A 21,512-nucleotide genomic window follows, 5' to 3' on the forward strand; every position below is an offset into this window, starting at 1 on the left:
CTCCACAGAAATCCTTGCTTCAAAATACTGAAGGCGAGACACAAACCCCTTCAGATGTCTTCATCTCCGTTTTGGAGACAGGGTTCCACTTCGAGTTGAAGAGGGTCTGACCGCGCGTCTGTTCGGCGTACCTATTAGTTTCTGTCACCACCATGTCCCAAAGCGCGCCCGCGCGCACGCACACACACACATTCGCTCTCACTCACACACACACCTCTGTCGTTGCCATTTTCTCGCTCGCGTCTCCAAAAAAAATCCAAAACAAACGCACGTGTGTCTGATTGATTGACGTGATTTTCAGCGAACCACAGTACGATTTGGGTGGTCATGTGGTCTTTAAAAAAATCAACAAGACCCACCTCATGTGTATTTGAACCAATAACAATGCGTTCTATGCTGCACGCATCATGAAAAGGATGACGAATACAAAATGCTGCGCCACGCAGCAGCCGGCAGGAGGTTCAGAGTTGCGCAACGCAGTAACCGGCGGTAGATGTAATGTTTCGCTGCGCAGCATCCGCGCACAAATTTAAAGGAAAATCAAAATAGCCTACAGGAAGTTCGAACGACTATGAAAAGAATGGTATATGTTCTCGCATTCCCCAAGAAATGTATTAACACCAGTTTCATTACAATAGGTTTTTAAATTTTTGGGATTTTCTTTATAACTTTTAACCACAAGATTTTGCTGCCCTGAAACTTTTTGAGTACCGTCAGGGCATGGTGCTGAAGACACATACCAAGATTCGTATTGATATGCCAATGCATTCGTAAAATAAAGCATTTTACGACAAAATTCTAAATGGCCGATGACCCGACGTCCAATATGGTCGATATGGGAAAATTGGGTATTGTTCGATTAAGCATCCTGCACCGAATCTAAAGAGATTTTTGGCCAAACCGTTCAGAAGTTTTAAGCAAAAAAGCTCCTGGCCAGGCGGCACTGAACCGAAACTGTGCAGGTACCCTCAAGTCATGGTTGTCATAATATACACCAAGTTTGGTCAGAATATGTTAAAGCGTTGCAGAGATATAGCCTCACGTTCATTTTAGCATGCTCTTCGTCAAATTCGTTTGCACGTTATACGAGAACTAATCAACTTGAATTCCATAACTTTTTGTCGACAGGGTCTGAAGATGATCTGGTTAAATTTTTCGTGAAAATCGGAGCAACGGCCTAGGAGTTTTCTGAAAATTCAAAATGGCAGGAAAAAATTCCATGACACAAAATCGTATCGGCTTGAGAATTTTGTTTCTATCCCTTACAGTTCAAAAGTTATTATCATAAACGTAAGTGAAATTTTGGACAGTTGGTGGCGCTACAGGGATTGAGTTAGAGACTCCAAATTTGCTATGGTGATAGATCCGACTGTCCTCTATCTGTGTGCCAAATTTCATAACTTTCCCGTAAGCAGTTCTATGGGCTGCTATTGACTACCAGAGAGGAAGAACTCCAATGATCACCTTCGGTGCTTGGCTACAATAAAAAATGAGTGCAATAAGTGATATTGTGATAGTCTTTTATATTCCATGTAAATTTTATGAAACAACCATACCCTTCATTAATTCCCCATCCATGCTCTCAAGAGTTGAGAGCAGTATATTTCAGAAGGAGCACTACAAATATCAAAACACTGTTTTTATACTGGACCTGGAATAGAAATACATTATTTTAAATAAACAGTTCAGGATCCAGAAGCACATGAACAATTTATGCTATGTTCAGTTTAGCTTAATATGCTAAAATACAGAAAAAAACAGAAAATGCACACAGCCCTTAACTTACCCGCAGTTTGTGGGCGTTGAGTGGCAACAAAAGACAGTATCACACTACCAACTAAGAGATATGAGGCCAGAAGACCACATACCTGAAAAACAAACATCAGAAAAGCTTACAATATTATCAGTCTGACAGAACTACAAATATTTTATAGAGAGGTGAGCAGTTATGGAAATGAAAATGAGAACAACACCACCAAACCTGCAAACTTCCAGACAACTGTCTTTTAGATACATTTTTATTTCACAAAAGAAGGACTTTTCCTTCATCACAAGTTTGATTGATTGATTGATTGATTGAATGTAATAAAACTTGTAATGAAGCCCTTACTGAGGCGGCAATCAGAATGGGGACTTCAAAAGACTTCAAAGCAGCTATAATGGATCCAGTGGAGATGAAGATGAATCCCAGTGTATCAAGCACAAACTCCTTGAAGAACAAATGGAAAAACATTCTTCATCAGAACATCCATAATCATGTACTGTTGTATACTAATATGATTATAATGTGGGTAGCACTTGACAAGAAAATATGGGAACGATTATGGAAAAAGTTGACATGTTTAACATAGTTTGACATGCAATACTCCATATGAATCATGTTAAACAGCTCTTTTGATGATTATCTTCTAATATAATTATTACACATAAAAGTTTTATGATCTGACATTAATTGGTGGACAACACATAATATAACAGGTTATGCCAAAAAGGTGTTAATTTTTTTTTACTTTTCCCTTTATATACACATTTATATACATGCTCAACTAAAATCTTGATTTCCCTGGTTGGGAAATACGGGGAAATCAAACTAGGTAGCTAGCAACAGCTACCTTTTTCCAAAAAGCAAAAAAAAAAAAACCCACAAAAAAACACCTCGTCAACTTTGCTTGTTTGCTGGAACGTGCTTAAAAAATTACACCGACCTAATCTAACATAATATAGTCAATGGACGTTATGTGTGAACTATCAATAGGCTATAGACAATTCACTATTTGGTAGATGTGAGCTTTATGTAAGAATAGTGACATGAAATTATGTAGCAATTGGAGCAATACTCACGGCTATGAGCCAGTTCACAAATGTTGCCTTTTTTTGAAGCCCAAGGACAGCCAGGAACAGGTAAAGGACAAGTGTGATGGAGTAACCCAGTGTCACTCCTTTATAGAAACCGTACGCGTAAACGCTGATGTACCACGTCGAGCGAACGCACGCGAACGCTACCAGGAGAATCACCTGTACACACATGAAATACTGTTTCCTCTCGCACTCTAAAGATTCACAGTCACCAGGACAGTATAATTGTTGACAGATTTTATAATTCACAAAAAAGAAACGCGACGACGCGTGTTCAGTTTTAAACGTTCATGTTACATGGGTGTCGGTTTGAAATACTTACTAGCTGAGCTATCTTCAGAATTCCTTGTTTTGATAGTAAGTAGTCCAAAAATAAAATCTCCATACTCGTTCGGTGGTTGATGTATCACTACACTTTAAACGAACAAAGCGCGCGTGTGCAGGGAAGTGGCCAGGAAACTGCATCTGACGCGGTTAACTCGCGTTGCTCAATTTCACATCATGATTCACAAGTCTTACATGCTATCTGAGAGCATGAAACACAATTCATTGGAACACAGTAATGGCATAATAGCCTATATAAGTATCACATCACATTCCTGTTATAGTGAATACATATTTGTGTGGTGGGCTGTAGGCTATGGATTCAGTTTTGTGAACTTCCTTTTCTGCTTTGCCAAATGTGAGCTGCATGCTTTAGGCTATTGTGTGTAACCGTAATAGCCTATAGTTGACATTTGAAAGTATAAAAGTTAAGAAGCCTAAATGACTTACATACTGTTTCAAAGGACAAATGTAATGACAACCGCTTGGTTTGAAAACCGGAAAAGGAAAATGTTTTGTGAAAACAGAGTTGTACATATGCTTCTTAAAATACAACCAGGCTCTCATAAAAATTCAGTCAGGTAAGTCCAAAGTTGAGGTTTTTCAACATACTTTTAGATCATGCAAATAAGAATCAACATTCACATAGGTAAAACATTATAACCCCCGGTTTCACAGACAGTCAATAAGCCTTATGATTTTACTCCATTCAATAAAGTTAATGAAATATAAAGTAGGCTAATATCCAAATAAATCATAAAAAAGATATCAAAACATCTATTGTGCATTAGACAAATCTGTGTATTTGGATTTTGATTGCACATACATACAGAGCAAAAGGTTAATTTCTTAATATTTAATAAAAAAAGACAATCATCAATATTAAATATTTTTCAAGTTTAGTCAAGTCCTGAACAATATAAGGATGAGCCATGTTTTTTAAAATGTGAATAAAAACTACAATCTACCCATCACATTTTATTCATCTCCTCTGTGCCAGGATTTGTAACTGAAGAACGCACTACCAGCGTAACTCAGAGATACTAGGAATGCAAAAAACTAGAACAGAGAAAAAAAGAGAGGCAAGCATTAAAAGTTGTAACAATTTTATGCAAAGTAAATGAAAATCATGTATTTCACACGATCAAGAATGTAACCACATATTCTGGGCCGAGGAGACCAAGTGTAATCTTAAGTATTTAAAACTACAGAAAACCAGTCAAACACTGATATATTCCCCTCAATGTTATGTTTCTTACAGCCTCGCACACATCTAACTACTTTAACAATGATTATTACCGTTGATGCTGCCCAGCAGTTAAAATCATGATGACCTTTGACCCCCCGATTGACCAGCGCTGCCTCAACAATAGCAGCCGAAGTGTACAATAAAGCCGCACTGCAGTTAAAAATGAGAACCTACGAGAGCAGGGACGGAACAACAATTATTTGAGACAATTAGCACAATTTTGTTCCTTCAAAACCATTAAACCATGTTGTTTTTGGAAGTCATTAAAATAATAAGTTTAAACTTGTTTTTTGCTAAATCAAAATGTAGAACTATTTTCACATACCATCATGGCATCATTTTTAATTTAATCACAAGTTTGTAGAGATGAATCAACTATAACTGTATAGAAGTGCACCCACCACTCTAGTCCAAAGAATGTGACGTATTTTTCCATTGGCCAGGTTGATGATGAAGAGGAAGAGGGTGAGAAGCCAATAGAAGACAGTCACAAACATCACCCATCCAAATGGGGAAAAGTGGAAATACTCTGTGCTTGCAATCAGTGCCCATACCAGCAGGCCCAAAATCTGAAGAACAGAAGAATTCCTGTTGCTTTGAATTACTCAATCCTCTGGAAAAACAAAAGGTTTTGAGACAGTGGTTCTCAACCTTTTTAAACCCCCAGTGTCCATAACTGTATTTTAAATTAATGATTTTTATTTATTTTGCATGCCTTTTCCTATATCCAGATTTTTCTTGACAACAGGAACTCTGTCCTTGTTGTTTAGGGTGTGAATTAAAATAAGAAATATCTTTCTTTTTAGATTTGAGTTGTTGTTAAATATCTCAATTTGTAGTAGTTTCTGTTCAGATTTAACAGGAACAAACAAATAAATACACAGAAAAAAAACCTAAAAAGAAAGTTATGTCATTAAAGATATCACTTCACATATTTAAAACAAAAATGTGTATGCTAACGAGAAAGCCTAGATTTTTTTGATGAGCTGTGGCGAAACTATATTACATTTAAACTAAAAGCAGAGGCCACTACTTTTCAAAGCTGGGTTATTGGGTCGTTGAAATTAACCAGCCATTAGCACATGCCTTTTAAACACATAGCTATCACAATCTCACTTCCTCTGCAACGACCTTATCTTACCTGCATTGAGACAGAAAGAGGAACACACACACACACACACACACACACACACACACACACACACACACACACACACACACACACACACACACACACACACACACACAGTGATTTAAGAGAAGGCTGTAATTAAGCTGTAGGTTAGGCTTCTTATCCTTAAAGATCACGTACACAAATCCCAAAATCTCTCCATATAAGTTGTTATGGGGTTTTTGCAGCTCACATATGCAAGGCTATAGGCCTACATACAAACATTATAGGCCTTTGCTATATACAAAGTAGATGTCCATATCTTTAAAAACTGTATAAGATTACACAGCCAGCCATGCAGTGTAGGCTAGAAGCCCTTTAGTCATTACTATTTCCTCCTGAATACAAAGGCAGGCGTTTTACAGTGCACATTTGTCTTCAATAAGATAATCTAAAATCAACACGCAACCAATTGTTGACAACCTGATTCACCGATTTTAATGGGACAGTTCACCCAAAAATCATTTACTCAGCCTCGTGTTGTTCCAAACCTTTTCTGTTGAACACAAAAGAAGATATTTTAAAGAATGTTGGTAACCAGACAGCTGTCACGGCACCCATTGACTTCCATAGTAGGAAAAAAAATATAACGTTATCTGGTTACCACCATTCTTTAAAATATCTTCTTTTGTGTTCAGCGGAAGAAAAAAAAAACTCATAGAGGTTTGGAACAACATGAGAGAGTAAATGATGACAAAATTTTCATTTTTGGGTGAACTATCACCTTAAGGTAAGTGGATTACACCGTGAAAATAATAAAGTGTAACATTACAATTTCTAAAATCAGAACGACTTTGAATGGACGGCTTATGATAACTGGTATGCTGCATAACTTTGTTTTGGATAGGAGAATAGCCTACATTCGGTTGCTTAGCAACCACGCAGTCCAGTGCAGGTAATGAATGGCTCTATTCTGCTCGCGCAAATTCCAGTGAAAAAGCAAAAAGATAAGAGAACAGAACAGACAACCCGTATAAGTTTCTCTCACAACTGACACAAATTCTTTCCGATAATTCTGTTGGATTTGTTCATCAATTGCACATTTTAGTCGTTTTAATAAAGTTCGAGTCGAGTTTTACAGCCATAGTAAAGTTTACTCACAACTTCAACAAGGATGAGGTACTTCGGCACGCGCAGCATGGACTCTTTGTCGTACCACGGGGTCTCTGTGCTTGAATCCCCGCATTCCAGGTAAGGACTGCTCGCGGTGGTTATTACAGGTCGAGAGTTTGGATCCTCCGCCATGAATGCGACCCGAAATCGTTCTGCTCCACTCCTAAAAAGTTTTTTCTTCTTCTGCGTGCAGGTGTAGGCTATACGTGCCAAAGTCGCGGAACATCCGATAAATAATATAGTCTGTTTTTTTAGTACCAGTACCAGGCACAGATGATGACGAGTCCATACACTTTTAATAAATAGTAGCGCCACTAAAAACCATCAAAAAATTTTATTTGCATTCTGAGGTTGCAGCAGAAAAAAGACTCCTCCCACCGACCACCCCCATCTTTAACAACCACAGTTGATTTCCTCCAGAAATACACCTGACCAGGTTAGATATTGCATTTCCTGAAGGAAATACAAGACCGTTCGATACAGGCAAAAGAATAAAGACAATATTTTGATGAAATTATAAATTATAAAAAAAAGGGGGGCGCAGAGTTATCATTTTCTGCTGCAATTAGAAATAAAATATTTGATGTGAGTCATAATGAATGGCACGCATGCATTCATTAATAATGACTCGCATAATAATTAATGCAGAACATTATAAGGGCAATAAAAGGGTTTCCACTAGATGGAGCCACGGTCAAATGAAACCTTTTTAGACACAGCTCTACTGCAAAATAGGCTACCCAACAGAAACAGACACAAAATCATAAAGAAATAAATAAAAAGAGAGGATTTTAAAGAGTCTAAAAGCTCTGGTGCAATTTTTAAAGCAATATTTTTCTAAAACAATATATAATATAAAAGTATAATGCATACACTACCTTTCAAGAGTTAAGGATCAGTAAGATTATTTGAAAGAAATTAATACTTTTATTAAGCAAGGATGCATTTAATTGATCGAAAGTGAACGTAAAGACATTTATAGTGTTAAAAAACTATATTGTAGTGTGAAAAAAGGTATCACAGTTTCCACAAAAATATTAAGCTGCTCAACTGTTTTCAACATTGATAATTAGAAATATTGAGCTTATTATAATGATTTCTGAAGAATCATGTGACACTGAAGACTGGAGTTATGATGCTGAAAATTCAGCTTTGCCATCACAGAAAATAAATTACATTTTAAATAATATTAAATAGAAAATCAGTTATTTATCACAATATTACTGTTTTTACTGTATTTTTATCAGTTAAAGTATAAGAGACTTAAAAGAAAAAAGAGAAATATAAAAAAAACTAGAAAACAATCTTGCAAACCCCAAACTTTTAAACGATGGTCTGTATAATGTATTATAAGAGATAGTAGTATAATAATAATAATAATAATAATAATAATAATAATAATAATAATAATAATAATAATAATATACTATTGCTTACATGGCTTTGATATTTTAGATGCAATTGAAAATTTGATCATTTGTAATGTTTAGTGCTGTTTTAAGGTTCCTCTTAGATTGGTGTCTAAACAATGAGAGGAAAATCCAAATCTAGCAAAACGAGATCCTTTTGTGTTGTTATTTTACTTTAAATATGGACCCAATAAATGCATACGGTTCAATGAACGATCTTCACAACTCCATTCAAACATAGTTTCTCTGTGCATATCTGCAGTTTTAATGATTGACATCATTTTCAGAAAATATCTTTTCTCTAATGTCACATATAAAGTATTAATCCATTAAGAAGTCTAATTGGCTGAAATTGGATTGATAAGTGGCTGTTGCAAATTCGCATAGAGAAAGTTATGAATTTTAATCTGTTTTTTTTTTTCTTTCTTTAAGTGGATGTGTGTGATGAAGCTGCTGCTGAATGCTCGTTTAACAGGGGGGAAAACGGCTCAGCAGAAAGACGCCGGAAAGGAACGAGTGTGGAAGACATGGAGAGAGAAAGAGGAGTATAGAGGAAAGAGAAAAAGTTAGGAGATTAATTTTTTGAAGCCGCCTTTCTGGTTTGGAGGCTTCTGTACTGAAACATTCACTGATGAAACCAATTTATACAAAGCAAGTGGGTGCATGGATGACGTTAACAAAGTCTGCATTGATATTTTTCACTCCAACGAGCATGAAGAGCTCTATGTTTAAAGAACACCAAAGGAATAGTTTAGAACAACTAAAAATCATGTGCCGTGTGCAGTAAGTCTGTGTTTGTGTGAGGTTACCCACATAAAACAGAGAGTCCTGTCCTTACAGGCCCCTCTCCCACCTGTGCTCAGACAACAAAGAAAAAAAGATTTAAAGAAAAAAAGATTTAGCGTCTTTGAGTGGATCTGAGAGTAAGAAAATGAGTCTTTCTCTATGATATAGAATAGAGAGAGAGAGAGAGAGGGTCTAAACACAAACATGTCTAAACACACTCCCTATGTGAAACATATTCCACAGAACTGGTCTTGACATACAAAGCTGAGGAAAGAATGAAAGCTGGTCTGATTATTGTTCTATTACTCATTACTGCATTAAGGTCATATTTGACGTTAGCAAGCTCAATAATGAATTCTTAAGTGGCCTCAAAAAATGATTTATCCATAACAAGTCAATTGTTACGATGGGCTACAGTGAGTTCACAATGAAGGAGAGTCCTAAACAGAACATACTTTATTAAAGAACCGACTAAGAACATGCAAGAGATCGCAGGATAAACAACTAAAGCAACAGAACCTGCAAGGGAAGAAACTGAACAGGGAGAGCAGCACAAATCTAATGTATGATATTGGAGTTATTTTGACATTTATCCGCATATGCTAAGCTGATTGTTATGGTTTATATTGTTTTTATTTTTGTTTGTGCAAATTTTTTATATTTTCTAGGAGAGAGAGAGAGAAAAAAAGAAGGATAAAGAAAGAAAAGAAAGACCTTATTATTTAAAATATATATCCTTTGGGGGTGTTGAGTTTTTTAAGGTATTCAGTAATTTAACATCTTTTACCCTTTTTTTCTCTCATTATCCTCCAGTTATCCCCATCCATTGCATATTCCAAGTAATCAAGGGCTTAGTGCATTCCATTTACAGTTTTTCTGAATTGCTAAAACACTAAACCCCATTCTCTGAACCAAATTCTCAATAGCCTAAACCAATTTGTCGAATAAATCACTCTCTCTGTAAAACATTAAACAAGTTCGGGTAGTTAAAACACTGTTTGCAAATCTCATGCACTCTTTTTGCAAAACTCTATTAACACATTCTCACTCGCTAAAACACATTTCGCACTGTGATGGATGCACTTATGTTTCAAAACTCTAAACACAGGCAGACAAAAGTTAAACACAACTACAATACAGTTGTCATCGTTTACACACAACGAATCAAAATTGTTCACACTTATTTCTAATGATTTGACCAAACCAACTGTACATAGTACAAGTCAGTTCAGAGAGCCAGAATTGACTAAAAATGTTGCACTGAATGTTGATACTTATATTGTGGATGGAAACACTATAAGAGTGAGAGGAGAAAGAGTATGAGTAAGAGGAGGTGGTGAACAAGGAGGAAGAGGAGGAGGACGAGAAAGAGCAAGGTGTGGAGAATGTTGTCAAGGCTGAATCTGGCTTTAGGGTTTTTCCCTTTGCCTGCAGAGATGACATTGTCTGTGATGTGGACAAAGTCCTCAGGCCGGACTCAACATGAAGACATGATGCATAAACAGAATGAATCTCTCTCACTGACCTTGATTTTGCAGTTGCACAACTCTTCTAAGTGTAATGTACAGTTTTTCTCGATTGCTAAGACACATTTCTTGAAAGCTGCTCTCCTTTTCTCTAAACTGTGAACACAAAACCCAATTTTCAAGCTACATTCACAAAACCTCAGACTCTTCTTCCAAAACCAAACTTTCACCTCAAAACAGTTCAATCTGTGCTCAAAACTGAACTATGTTGTCAAATCGTGCCCCGAGTCAATCAAAATTAAAAACACTACTGAACAGTCACTAAACACTACGTAGAAAAATAGAAAACACAATGCTCAGTACATGAAGCTGGAGAAATAAATGTTTATTGTTCACTGTAGGCTAAATGCATGTTGCAAAACAAAAAAAAAACTGTGCATTTAGCACTTGTACAAAAAGACAAAACAGAAATCTTGTGTATTTACACATAGCACTTGTAAAAACAAACAGAAATCTTATGCGTTTGCCACTTGTGTACAGTAAGTGTGTGTGTGTAAAAATAAAGTACAAAAATATACAAATAAGTGCATTACTCAGCCACAGCATCATGTCTCCGTACTGGGTCAGGCCACAGGACTTCATCCACATCACAGGCCACATTTTGTCTGGCCAGGCAACGGGAGAAAACCCCCCTGGCATGCCGTATCCAGGCTTGGCGTGCCTCCACACCGATGTCACCACAGGCAAGTCCCATGGCTTGCAGGAGATTTACCCTGGTGTAAGGTTGGCGTTCATATACCTTCCACCGCCATGAGGAGAAGAATTCCTCAATGGGGTTTAGGAAAGGGGAGTACGGTGGAAGGCAAAGATTGATAAAACCTTGGTTCATATTGAACCACTCTCTACCCTGGAGGGCTCTGTGAAAACTCACATTGTCCCAAACAACAACATAGATGGGATGCTCATCCTGCTGCCCTAACAGAGCATCTCGCATGTGATTGAGGGAAATCAGGAGCTGGTGAGTGTTGTAGGGCCCCAGGTTGGCATGATGGTGGACAACCCCATGATTGCTGATGGCAGCACATAATGTGACATTGCCACCACGCTGCCCAGGAACACCAACAATGGCCCGATGGCCAATCACATTACGGCCTCTCCTTCTCCTTTTGGTGAGATTAAACCCAGCTTCATCCATGTAGATGTATTCATGGGGTCTTTCCATTGCATCCAGTTGAAAAACCCTCTCTAGAAATAGATATAGTTTTGTAAGTGATATGGAAAAAGTGATTTAGGCCACTACAGTAAATCACAACTTAGAGTAATCAACATTGAATGTGTCTGGATATATGCCAACCTGTACATACTGGAATCTTTGCTCTTTGATTCTGTCTGAGTTGCGATCAAATGGCACTCTGTATAGCGGTTTCATGCGCAGTTGTTGCGCTTGAGGACACGATCAACAGTAGAGAGGCTGACACTGTTGATACCCTCAAAATTTACATGGTCCTCAATGATCTTTTGCTGAATTTCACTCAGTTTAATGGCATTGTTCTCACGGACCATATCAACAATTAGGGTCTCTTGGTGTGTGGAGGATTAGTGACCCCCCATGTGGCAGTCTTTCAATTCTACAAAAATAGAACATGGAGTTACAAAAAATATACATGGAATACCAGGCCTACAAACAGTTAGACCAACCCTCCATTACAATTCTACAGTACATTGGTACAGTGATGTACTGAAACATATATTTACTTACAGTATACTGTGGTACAGTATATAGTATGTCATACAGTAATTGCTGTCAACATTTACATACTGTATTATAATGTAAAAAAAAGGTAATTACCTGTTCTCTTCTCTAAATCTTCAGATTATGGTGGACACAGTGAGTCTACTGATGTTTGGTTGTACCCTTTGTCCAGCCTCCCCATGCTCATACCATGGACAAGAACATGGTCAATCACAGTAGCTCTGATTTCATCAGATATTACTGTTCTTTGTCTTCGCTGACCACCTCGACCTCCTCTCACACGAACTCTTCCTCTCAGATTTCTGTCCATTGTAGGGCCTCACAAACCAGTGCTCTCTGAACTGGCTTACTGTATATGTCCCTCACATCATTAGCCACAAGTGTGATCAATTTTGAGTTGTTGTGTTCAAGCGGTGACACCTTTGCTTTAATTGTGTTTGACTTTTGTCACCTGTGCTCACCATTATGCAGCACGGGTGCATCACAATGAAAATGTGTTGGCAAGTTGTGTCTAAACAGGTGAAAAGTGCTTATAGTTTTGCCAAAAGAGTGATTGATTCAATCAGTGGGTTCAGGCAACTGAGCATTTGGTTCAGACAATAGGGTTTAGTGTTTTAGCAATTGAGAAAAACTGTAACATGCTTTTTATGTAGAGATTTTTTTTTAATGTAACCTTTTTGACTTTTGCTGTTGGGTCACTGTATTTTCATAGTATGCAAGTAATGAATATGCAGACATTCATTACTATAAAATATTTAGTACAATACTATATTTGCAGTACATACAGTATACAATTTATTCACCTTACTACCTTAAGTTGTCATTACTATACTTTTTATGTAATTGCAAAATTTGTTTACTTTGTTACAAATGATCTGTATTGTTTATAAAATCGACTTGCTGTGTGTATGATCTGAAAGCATTGTTTGATTTTGAGCACAGATAAAATGATTTTGAGGAAAATGTTTGATTTTGCCAGAAGAGTCAGAGGTTCTTTGAACGTGGCTTGAAAATTTGGTTTTGTGTTTAAGGTTTTGAGAAAGTGAGTGATGGTTTCAAGAAATGTGTTTTAGCAATTCAGAAAAACTGTAAACACATTGCAAGGGTTCTGCCAGTAGTGGGTAGTCATGCAAAGTAAGCAATGACGTACATCCGAGTGAATGAGATGGAGAGAAGTTAGCAAGGGAAGGGCATGAAAAATTTGACTCAAACGCAGCCCAATACAACTGTATTTGTGCTGCTTTGGAAGCCTCTGAACCAAATTTAGTGGTAGCCTACTTATTGAAAATTTATGGGAAAAAAAATTTATTGTAAAACAAAATGTCAAAGATGTTTGTTTTGATTAAAAATCATGCAAATAAAAAGGCAGCTAGAGGGTAATATTGGGTAAAAGGCTTTATATGCTTTATAAAATGTGTTTTCATATGCAAATACTTCTCATTTAATAACATTCAAGTACTTAATCATCACGTCAAGCTTTAGTGATTTTAAGGTCTCAATACATTTTAATCTAAGAGTGAAGTAAAATACAGTAAAAAAAAGCATATTATATATTGGGGTTATATGACATGAATGAGCAGACAAAAAAAGAGAAAGAACTCGGAAGAAACAAATAAAGAAGACACATTTTTTGATTCTCTTCAGTTTGACAAGTGAGTGGTGAGGGATTGTTTTACAGGGCGGCAAATAAATGAAAAATATATTCACACTACGTCTGCACCAAAACTCCATTTTATTAATCCCTGGAAGAAATATTTGATAACACAATTCATATGCAAATAGGGCTAATCCATATAATCTGTGTCGAAGTTGTTAGTGTGGTGAGGGAATTGTGTGTTTGTGGGTGAATGTGCGACCGGGGTTGCTCTTCATCAGTCATATCACTGTATAGCGGCTGTCATTTCTGTTTATCATTGACAAGGCCAGTAGACATGATGTAGACACATACATAAACTCCTGCACATAGCCTACAAAATCATTTTATACAATGCAGCCTTTCATAAAGGATACAACTTGATCCAAGAATCATGGGAAAATACAGCTCTTTTAAAATATAAAATATGAAGAAAATTTTATGATAAACTCTGTTTAAACAAATCTTAAAGCATAGAGAAATTATATAATATTGAGTTATAAAGCCAAATGATCTGTGGCATAGTGGTTAATTCTCATGCTTCTGACACATTGCGCCATGGTGCCACGTGGGTAATGAGGGATCAAGTCCGGACTGCAATATGCCCTTACCCCATCTCTCTTTACTCAATAATTTCATTTCTGTCTCTACTGTCCAATCACCCTCTGGATTACTTTACAGTTTTTTTCAACTGTACTTTCAAAACGTTGCCTCCTTTTTTTCAAAACTTGACAAAAATTCAAGAATTGCACACACAAAATGCAAAATGCCTCACATCTCTTGCAAAATATAGCACTGCATTCAAAATATCATAAACACATCTCAAAAGCAAACATTTGTCTTACGTTGCAAACACCTTTGCCATCATATTATATTTTTTGGATACATCATATAAACACAGACATTCAAAACCTAAAGCTCTTCTTTCATGAACTCCTATGTACATTTCTGTTCAATATTGAAAGTAATTGGCAGAGAGATGTTGAAAAATTAACGGCAAACACGAAAACAAGAATGAAATCAAACTTCTTTTTTTTTTACTCTAAGCATTTGTTGTTGTGAATACAGTTACACAGTACGAAAAATGTATCTGGTTACTTTCGTAACCTCGGTTCCCTGAAAGGCAAGGAACGAGACATTAGGGATGTCGTATATGGGAACTCCTCTCATCCTTCACTTCCGCTGAAATCTGCAAAAATATGCAAATACTGGAACACCGTTGCAGTAATAATGCAAGAGCAGCGTCAATTCCCTTCAGAATCGAACGAAAACACTAAATCAATAGCGAACACGGCGGCGAGCGTAGTCTCGTTCCTTGTCTTTCAGGGAACCGAGGTTACGAAAGTAACCAAAGACGTTCCCTATCAAGGTTACGGAACTTCGACATTACGGATGTCGTATATGGGAACTGTATAGAATCCCGCCGTGGCAGTATAACAAACCACTGACAACAGAACCCAATACCAAGACCGCCCCCCCAGTATGCAAGCATCTGATAGGCCGAGATTGGCCAATAGCGAACCTCTAACCTCTGATAGGCCCAAAGGGACCAATCACAAGCTTACAAAACACTGCCAGAATTTGCATATCCCGAGCAGTATAACCGGGGAAAGTTTGCACTGTCGACCAACAGGGCAACAACAACAACAGAAGAAGGCCAACGCATAGCGGTGACAACAGTAAAAACACACACAATAGCACACAGAACAACTCATGAGCAAAGCCCAGAGCAGCTCTCACAATGCTATGCATGCAATCAACTCACCGAAAGTACTCGATACGCTACAGAGGGCAAATCCAACTTGTAAAACCTGGCAAGAGAAGACCAGCCAGCCGCAAGACATAAATCCTGAATAGACATACCCTTAGTCCAGGCCCACGAGGAGGCGATCGCCCTAGTCGAATGGGTCCTGACATTAAGGGGGCATTCCTGCCCCAGGCAATCATAAGCCAAAACAATAGCGTCCACAAATCAGTGAGCAAGCCTCTGTTTAGAGACCCCCCGTCCCTTGTTGCACCCACCAAAGCACACAAACAGCTGGTCCGATTGTCGAAAAGCGGCCGAGCGAGAAATGTATTCCCGGAGCGCCCTGACTGGGCAAATAGCACTCTGAGCATCTGAACCCTGAGAGGTTGATGGCTCATCAGATCGGGGTATTGAGCGACTTAGGGACGTAACCCGGCCTCGGTCTGAGAGTCACATTACAGTTTCCCGGTCCAAAGCGAATACAATCTTCACTTACAGAGAAAGCATGTAAATCCCCAACCCGCTTCGCCGAAGCGAGAGCGAGAAGCAGCGCCGTTTTTACCGAAAGCTCCTTAATGGCAATCGAAGCCAAGGGCTCAAAAGGCGGTCGTGACAAAGCCTCCAAAACCAGAGCTAAATCCCACGGCGGAACCGAAGGCGGCCGTGCAGGGCATAATCTCCAAGCTCCCTTGAGGAACCATGTCACCGACGCATGTCTACCGATAGACTGTCCGTCAACGGGGGGATGAAACGCACCAATAGCGGCCACATATACCTTCAAAGTGGATGAAAGGCTCCCCTCATCCATCCTGCACTGAAGGAAGCGTAGAATATCCGACACAGAGCAGTTTGCTGGGTCTATACCGACATCCTGACACCATTTTGAGAAAACACCCCACTTCAGAGCGCAGAACCCCACAAAACGCTCAGCGACCCTGCAGTTGCCACACATGGAGGCTCCACAGTCCGGGACTGGGATGCCAGATTGATCCGTTCCCCTGGGACAGTAGGTCCTTCCTGAGCGGAATCTCCCAAGGCTGCCCAGCCAGCAGCTCTACCAAATCCGAGAACCAAGGCTGATTCGGCCAGTTCGGGGCTACCAGAGTCACCGCCGCCTTCTCCTCCCTGATTTTGCACAACACCATGGGCAAAATTTTCACCGCAGGAAAAGCATAGAGACATGCTCGGCCATCGCGCAGTTAGTGCGTCCACCTCCCGAGGGGAACGGGACAGCGAGAAGAACATCTGATAATGCGCGTTTTTCGCTCGTTGCAAAGAGGTCGACCTCCGCTCTGCCAAAACGATTTCATATCAGCTGAACCATCCCGGGCTGAAGCCTCCATTCCCCTTGAGGAATCGCGCTCCTCGAGAGCATATCCGCCCCGCGATTTAGAACACCGGGGATGTGAGCCGCTCTCACCGAGAGGAAAAACCGGTCCGCCCACAGCAGAAGGGATTCCGCCTGCTTGAATAGGGCTCTGGAATGTACACCGCCTTGGCGATTTATGTACGAGACCACGGAAGTGTTGTCGGTCCGAATCAACACATGCCGCTGCTCCAGCCGAGACCGGAAAGCTTTTAGAGCTAGAGAGACCGCTTTTAGTTCCAAGCGATTTATGTGCCACTACATCTGCTTCTCTGACCACCGCCCTGAGGCGGGCTCGCCCAAGCAGACCGCTCCCCATCCGGTGGACGAAGCGTCCGTGCCCATAGGGACACCTGAACTGAAGAGATCTGGGTTCTTCCACAGGACCAGGGGGCGGGCGCATCCGCGGGTGAACATAATGCCCTTGTGGCCGGAATACCACGTACTCGGGGGAACGCGCGCTTTCAGCCACTGTTGAAGCGGTCTCATATGCAGCAGCCCCAGATGACACACTGAAGAAGCCGCTGCCATCCGTCCCAATAGCCTCTGAAACTCTTTCAGCGGGACGGGCCTGCCAGGTCTGAAGAGACCGAGAGAAGAACTGCCTCCGCTCGCTCGGGGGAGAGGCGCGCTCTCATTCTCACCGAATCCAGGCATACTGAAAGGAATGTGGTAGTCTGGCTCGGTGTGAGCACACTTTTCTGGACGTTCACCCTCAAACCGAGCATCTCCAAGTGTGAAGGAGGGCTTTCACATGGCTGACCAGCGTTTCCCTTGACTGCGCGAGAACCATCCAGTCGTCCAGATAGTTCAAGACGCGGATCCCGCTCGACCTGAGGGGTGAAAGAGCCGCGTCTATACATTTCAAAAATGTTCGGGGGGGGGAGGGCTAAACCAAATGGAAGCACCGTGTATTGGTATACCGAATTCTCGAACGCAAACCTCAGGAATCGCCTGTGACGCTTTACTATCTGGATATGAAAGTAAGCATCCTTTAAGTCCACCGAAGCGAACCAATCCCCGGGGCGAATTTGCGCCAGGATTTGCTTCAGTGTAGTCATCCTGAAGGCACGCTTGTGAAGCGATCTGTTGACGGGTCTCAGATCCAGTATGGGGCGGAGACCCCCTCCCTTCTTCGGCACTACAAAGTAACCAGTTCTATTGCTTTTTCTCGAGCAAGCTGTACACTTCCTGCCGCAGCACATGAGCGTTTTGGGGCAAAGTTAATGACTGGATTACGCCGCGGAAGCGGGATGGCCTGCGTTTGAACTGAAGTGTATACCCGTGCCGAATTACATTCAACACCCACGGTGAAATGCCCGGAATAGCTTCCCACGCTGCCTGAAAACGACTGAGTGTGGGCCAGGGACGTGCAGTCAGGGTAGGCAGGGTAGGCAGTGCCTCACCAAAGGAAATGTTGACATTACATTTATTAATTCCAAGAGCTTTATTAATTCACCACATTATTAATTGCATTTATTTTATTCCAAATATTAATTTTTGTAACACAATTTTTCAGGAATACACATATAATATACTCCTTTTGCCATTGTTTGCTCCTAAAAATCATTGTTTCTTGCAGAAAATTCAAGGCCATGGCCATTGAGGCAGAGGTTAGCAGTGCCTCTTTGGTCCATAGAACGTAGTTTACGTAGATTTGCGCATGCGCAGTCAGTTCTCGTGCTGTCTTGAATTATCAACATTGAGGCAGAGACCGAGCGTGCTTCATGTCAAGTGATCCACTCGCTCTCACTCACTCCGCGCTTCAAGCTACTTAGCATCTAGCGGCGCCTAGCGTTGGAAGCGTCCTATGAAAAAAAAGAGCTGTGGTCGCTAACGGGAAAGTCCATGCGTCTATCCATCTGGACAAAGATGTCAATTACTTTGTTGTAAAAGTCCTCTTTGTTGGGTGTATTTCTCAATTTCACGAGTCTCTCCTTTTAAATGGAAATAAGAGCCAGGAGGAAAGTCTGTTCTGCTCCATTCACGTCAGAGGCGCCCGCGCCATTGGATGTGCAGTTGCCGCAGCACAGCCTATGAGCGAGCCATACGCTCACTGTGCTAACGTTAGCTGTGCAGCTGCAAATGCGTTTTATAGGCTTCAGTAAATCGAGGAAAAGGAGTTTCGTCTACAAATAAAAGTAAGCACCCCCTTTAAAACGTAAATTATTCATTTATTTATTATTTTTAAAACCCTTATATTGGCTTGTGTTTGTTGTCTGATGGTGGGCTAACAGTTATAGGCCTGCTGTGCGCTGACACCAAAATGTTCTCTCTTCCATACCCTGGTGCGCTGTCACCTCTGCCATATTTGTACTGTAGGTCTATCTGTGCGATTATGGTACATTTCGTAAGGGTTAAAATGTTGTTTTGTAGTTCTCTTTTTTTAATCCTGGTGCACCGTCGCCAGACGCTCATTGCGTGTCGGTGTGTGCGCCTTGCGCAGTTTGTAGGAGCGAATTTGAGCTGTTTTTGTACTGTAAAGCTGTACTGCTGACACAATGTTTTCTGACTGTAGCCTATTCAAATCCTGGTGCGCCGTCACCAGAGTGACCAGACCAATAGTGTGTATGTGGCTGTCTGTGCGCGTTTGCGCATTTTGAAGGAATGACTAGGCTGCTTGTCGGTTCGCTGACAACGCGCCGCCTCCCTCTCATACCCCTAAAATCCACTGGATCCGTCTCGGAACGTCAGCGTCGCGGATGCCGCAGCTAATCGCGGCCATTATAGTCAATGCTCTAAAGTCCACCAGCTGCGGACGCAGCGCGTCTCAAAAGCGTCCCAGAAGCGGCTCTCCGCGCCGCTTCGCTAAAGATAGGCGCCTAGTCTATTTTTGACGGACCCGCGTCCAAGCCGCACCTTGAATACAAAATAAAAGTAAAAAAAAACTATCAATTTCAAAATAAACACCCTGTGGAGACTCCGCATCCCTACAGTTTGGACAACAATGCCTCTGATTGGATACCAAGTAGGAAATAACAACAGAAAAAACTAATAGAAAGAATTCACTTAATTAAGTAACCCACTTACCTATTGTAGAAGCACAAAGAGGAAAATTGAAGAAAAAAAATCAATAAGGTAGCACAATTAACTGTCTGCTCCTGAGCCAAAAGAAGACAAATGAACAACAAATAAACAACGCTCCGATTCTGAGGAAAAATGAAGACGTCACCAACGCTCCGCTGCTGAAACGTGTCTTTAGGGACGCATCAAAAACGCGGCGCTGATGTTCCGCGCCGTAGACGGATCCAGTGGATTTTAGGGATTACTGTGTCCCGCACAAAACATTTGTTTGTTGTATAAGTCATAAGATAGATGTGTCCATTCATTTGATCATTAGATTTGATTGTGCATTAGCCTCACATATGACTGACTTTGCTGTATGCAGGCAGTGATGTGATGATGCCTGATATGAACTTGGGTTGCTACATTAACTGAATGAATATATGAACATATATGCCACATTGATAGGTCGCAGCCTACCCATGACAAGATTTCACCGCACGTTACTGGTGTGGGCCGATCTAAACCTGCGGTCATCGCCGCTGCGGTCATCGCCGATAAGTGAGGGCTGGGAATAGACACCTCGCATTTGCCGCGAGATGCCTTTATAGTTGTTGACCGTGACTCTGCGCTGCTTGAGGGCAGGGCGGGTAACACAGTGTGTGGTGCAAGAAGGGGAAAAAGCTCTGTTTGTGAAGTAGTAATTTGCTTTATTGAACAAGAAACAACATTTACAACATTCACAACACAACCGCACGTGTCGCTCGCAGAACGTTGATGGACTAAGTGCTCTAGAGCGCGTCGCTTGGACGCGGGGCCAACTTGGCGCTCTTTCCTCCTCTTGCCCGAGCGGTCAGGATGATTGCTTGGGCCTCGCAGGGGACGCGGCGGGTTTTCTGTGCGGGCTCCTCTGAGCCGTCCTCTTGTTACCCGCTCCCTGCCACTGACCGCCTCGGGCTCTACGGGCGTCCTGTCCCAGGCGGAGCGCTGACTGTCAGGTTGCGTTTGGCGGCCAAAGGCAGAAGACAAGCGAGAGCGAGGCTGCGGCGGCGCCCTTCGGGGGATAACATGGCTCATTGCCTTCGCCTTCTTCTGGGTCTCGGAGTAACGCTCGGTGACCTTCTCGACTGCGTCTCCGAACAAGCCTGCAGGGGAGATCGGTGCGTTCAGCAGTGTCTTCCTGTCAGCCTCCTGCACGTCCGACAGGGTGAGCCACAGGTGTCTGTGGAGGACCACCAGAAACCCCATCGAACGGCCAATCGCCTGGGCCCGGCGCGAGGTCCGTGGCCGAACGGAGATCCCGAATGGCGTCAGCCTCGATAGAGGCGGCGCCATCCAGAGACTTCAGCTGTTTAGCCTGCAGCACTTGGAGAACGGCCATGGTGTGGAGGGACATGGAGTCGTCTTCCTCACTCGCTCCGAAGGACACAAAGTCAGCGACCTCGCAAGCGGGGTGGAAGGTGGGGTCGGGGAAACTCACCGGGGCTCGAACCTCGACTCCGTGGTTGGGGGGGGGGCTACCAGCGGCACGGGGGCGGCAGTAGGCCCGATCCCCGCTGCTGCACGAGCTTCTTCCCGCCTGGCCTTGAGAGCACAAAGGGACATGTCCGCGCAGTACTCGCAGGACCCTCCATCC

General features: G+C 41.3%; 2 protein-coding genes and 2 long non-coding RNA genes across 4 annotated transcripts; 2 read left to right on the forward strand and 2 right to left on the reverse strand.

Moving 5' to 3' along the window:
* Positions 1 to 1,517: 1,517 nt before the first annotated feature.
* On the reverse strand, positions 1,518 to 3,502 carry LOC143701847 (CKLF-like MARVEL transmembrane domain-containing protein 7). Its single transcript, XM_077195531.1, has 5 exons — positions 3,179 to 3,502; positions 2,842 to 3,015; positions 2,111 to 2,209; positions 1,787 to 1,868; positions 1,518 to 1,651 (listed from the first exon to the last, which is right to left on the reverse strand). The coding sequence occupies exons 1-5, from the start codon at positions 3,239 to 3,241 to the stop codon at positions 1,641 to 1,643; spliced, it is 429 nt and encodes a 142-aa protein (XP_077051646.1). The 5' UTR covers positions 3,242 to 3,502; the 3' UTR covers positions 1,518 to 1,640.
* On the forward strand, positions 3,446 to 5,014 carry LOC143701848 (uncharacterized). The gene is made up of 2 exons (XR_013190167.1): positions 3,446 to 3,761; positions 4,873 to 5,014. It is a non-coding gene; the product is annotated as an uncharacterized LOC143701848 (long non-coding RNA).
* Positions 3,774 to 7,044, reverse strand: LOC143701846 (MARVEL domain-containing protein 1-like). The gene is made up of 4 exons (XM_077195529.1): positions 6,702 to 7,044; positions 4,831 to 4,998; positions 4,480 to 4,599; positions 3,774 to 4,239 (listed from the first exon to the last, which is right to left on the reverse strand). The coding sequence occupies exons 1-4, from the start codon at positions 6,843 to 6,845 to the stop codon at positions 4,159 to 4,161; spliced, it is 513 nt and encodes a 170-aa protein (XP_077051644.1). The 5' UTR covers positions 6,846 to 7,044; the 3' UTR covers positions 3,774 to 4,158.
* LOC143701849 (uncharacterized) lies at positions 6,567 to 10,679 on the forward strand. The gene is made up of 2 exons (XR_013190168.1): positions 6,567 to 6,791; positions 8,555 to 10,679. It is a non-coding gene; the product is annotated as an uncharacterized LOC143701849 (long non-coding RNA).
* Positions 10,680 to 21,512: the final 10,833 nt, after the last annotated feature.

This window comes from Siphateles boraxobius, unplaced genomic scaffold (genome assembly GCF_051911475.1).
Source record: "Siphateles boraxobius isolate OS27281-9 unplaced genomic scaffold, OSU_SipBor_1 33, whole genome shotgun sequence".
Taxonomy (NCBI): Eukaryota; Metazoa; Chordata; class Actinopteri; order Cypriniformes; family Leuciscidae; genus Siphateles; species Siphateles boraxobius.

Excerpts from the sequence above, each read along its gene's own strand:
- LOC143701847 (XM_077195531.1), bottom strand. The coding sequence starts at position 3,241 with ATGGAGATTTTATTTTTGGACTACTTACTATCAAAACAAGGAATTCTG. Across the intron at positions 3,016-3,178 it reads TTCTGAAGATAGCTCAGCTA|GTGATTCTCCTGGTAGCGTT; the intron begins GTAAGTATTTCA and ends ATGTGTGTACAG. Across the intron at positions 2,210-2,841 it reads TTGTGAACTGGCTCATAGCC|GAGTTTGTGCTTGATACACT; the intron begins GTGAGTATTGCT and ends TTGTTCTTCAAG.
- LOC143701846 (XM_077195529.1), bottom strand. The coding sequence starts at position 6,845 with ATGGCGGAGGATCCAAACTCTCGACCTGTAATAACCACCGCGAGCAGT. Across the intron at positions 4,999-6,701 it reads ACCTCATCCTTGTTGAAGTT|ATTTTGGGCCTGCTGGTATG; the intron begins GTGAGTAAACTT and ends TCTGTTCTTCAG. Across the intron at positions 4,600-4,830 it reads ACATTCTTTGGACTAGAGTG|GTTCTCATTTTTAACTGCAG; the intron begins GTGGGTGCACTT and ends CTGCTCTCGTAG.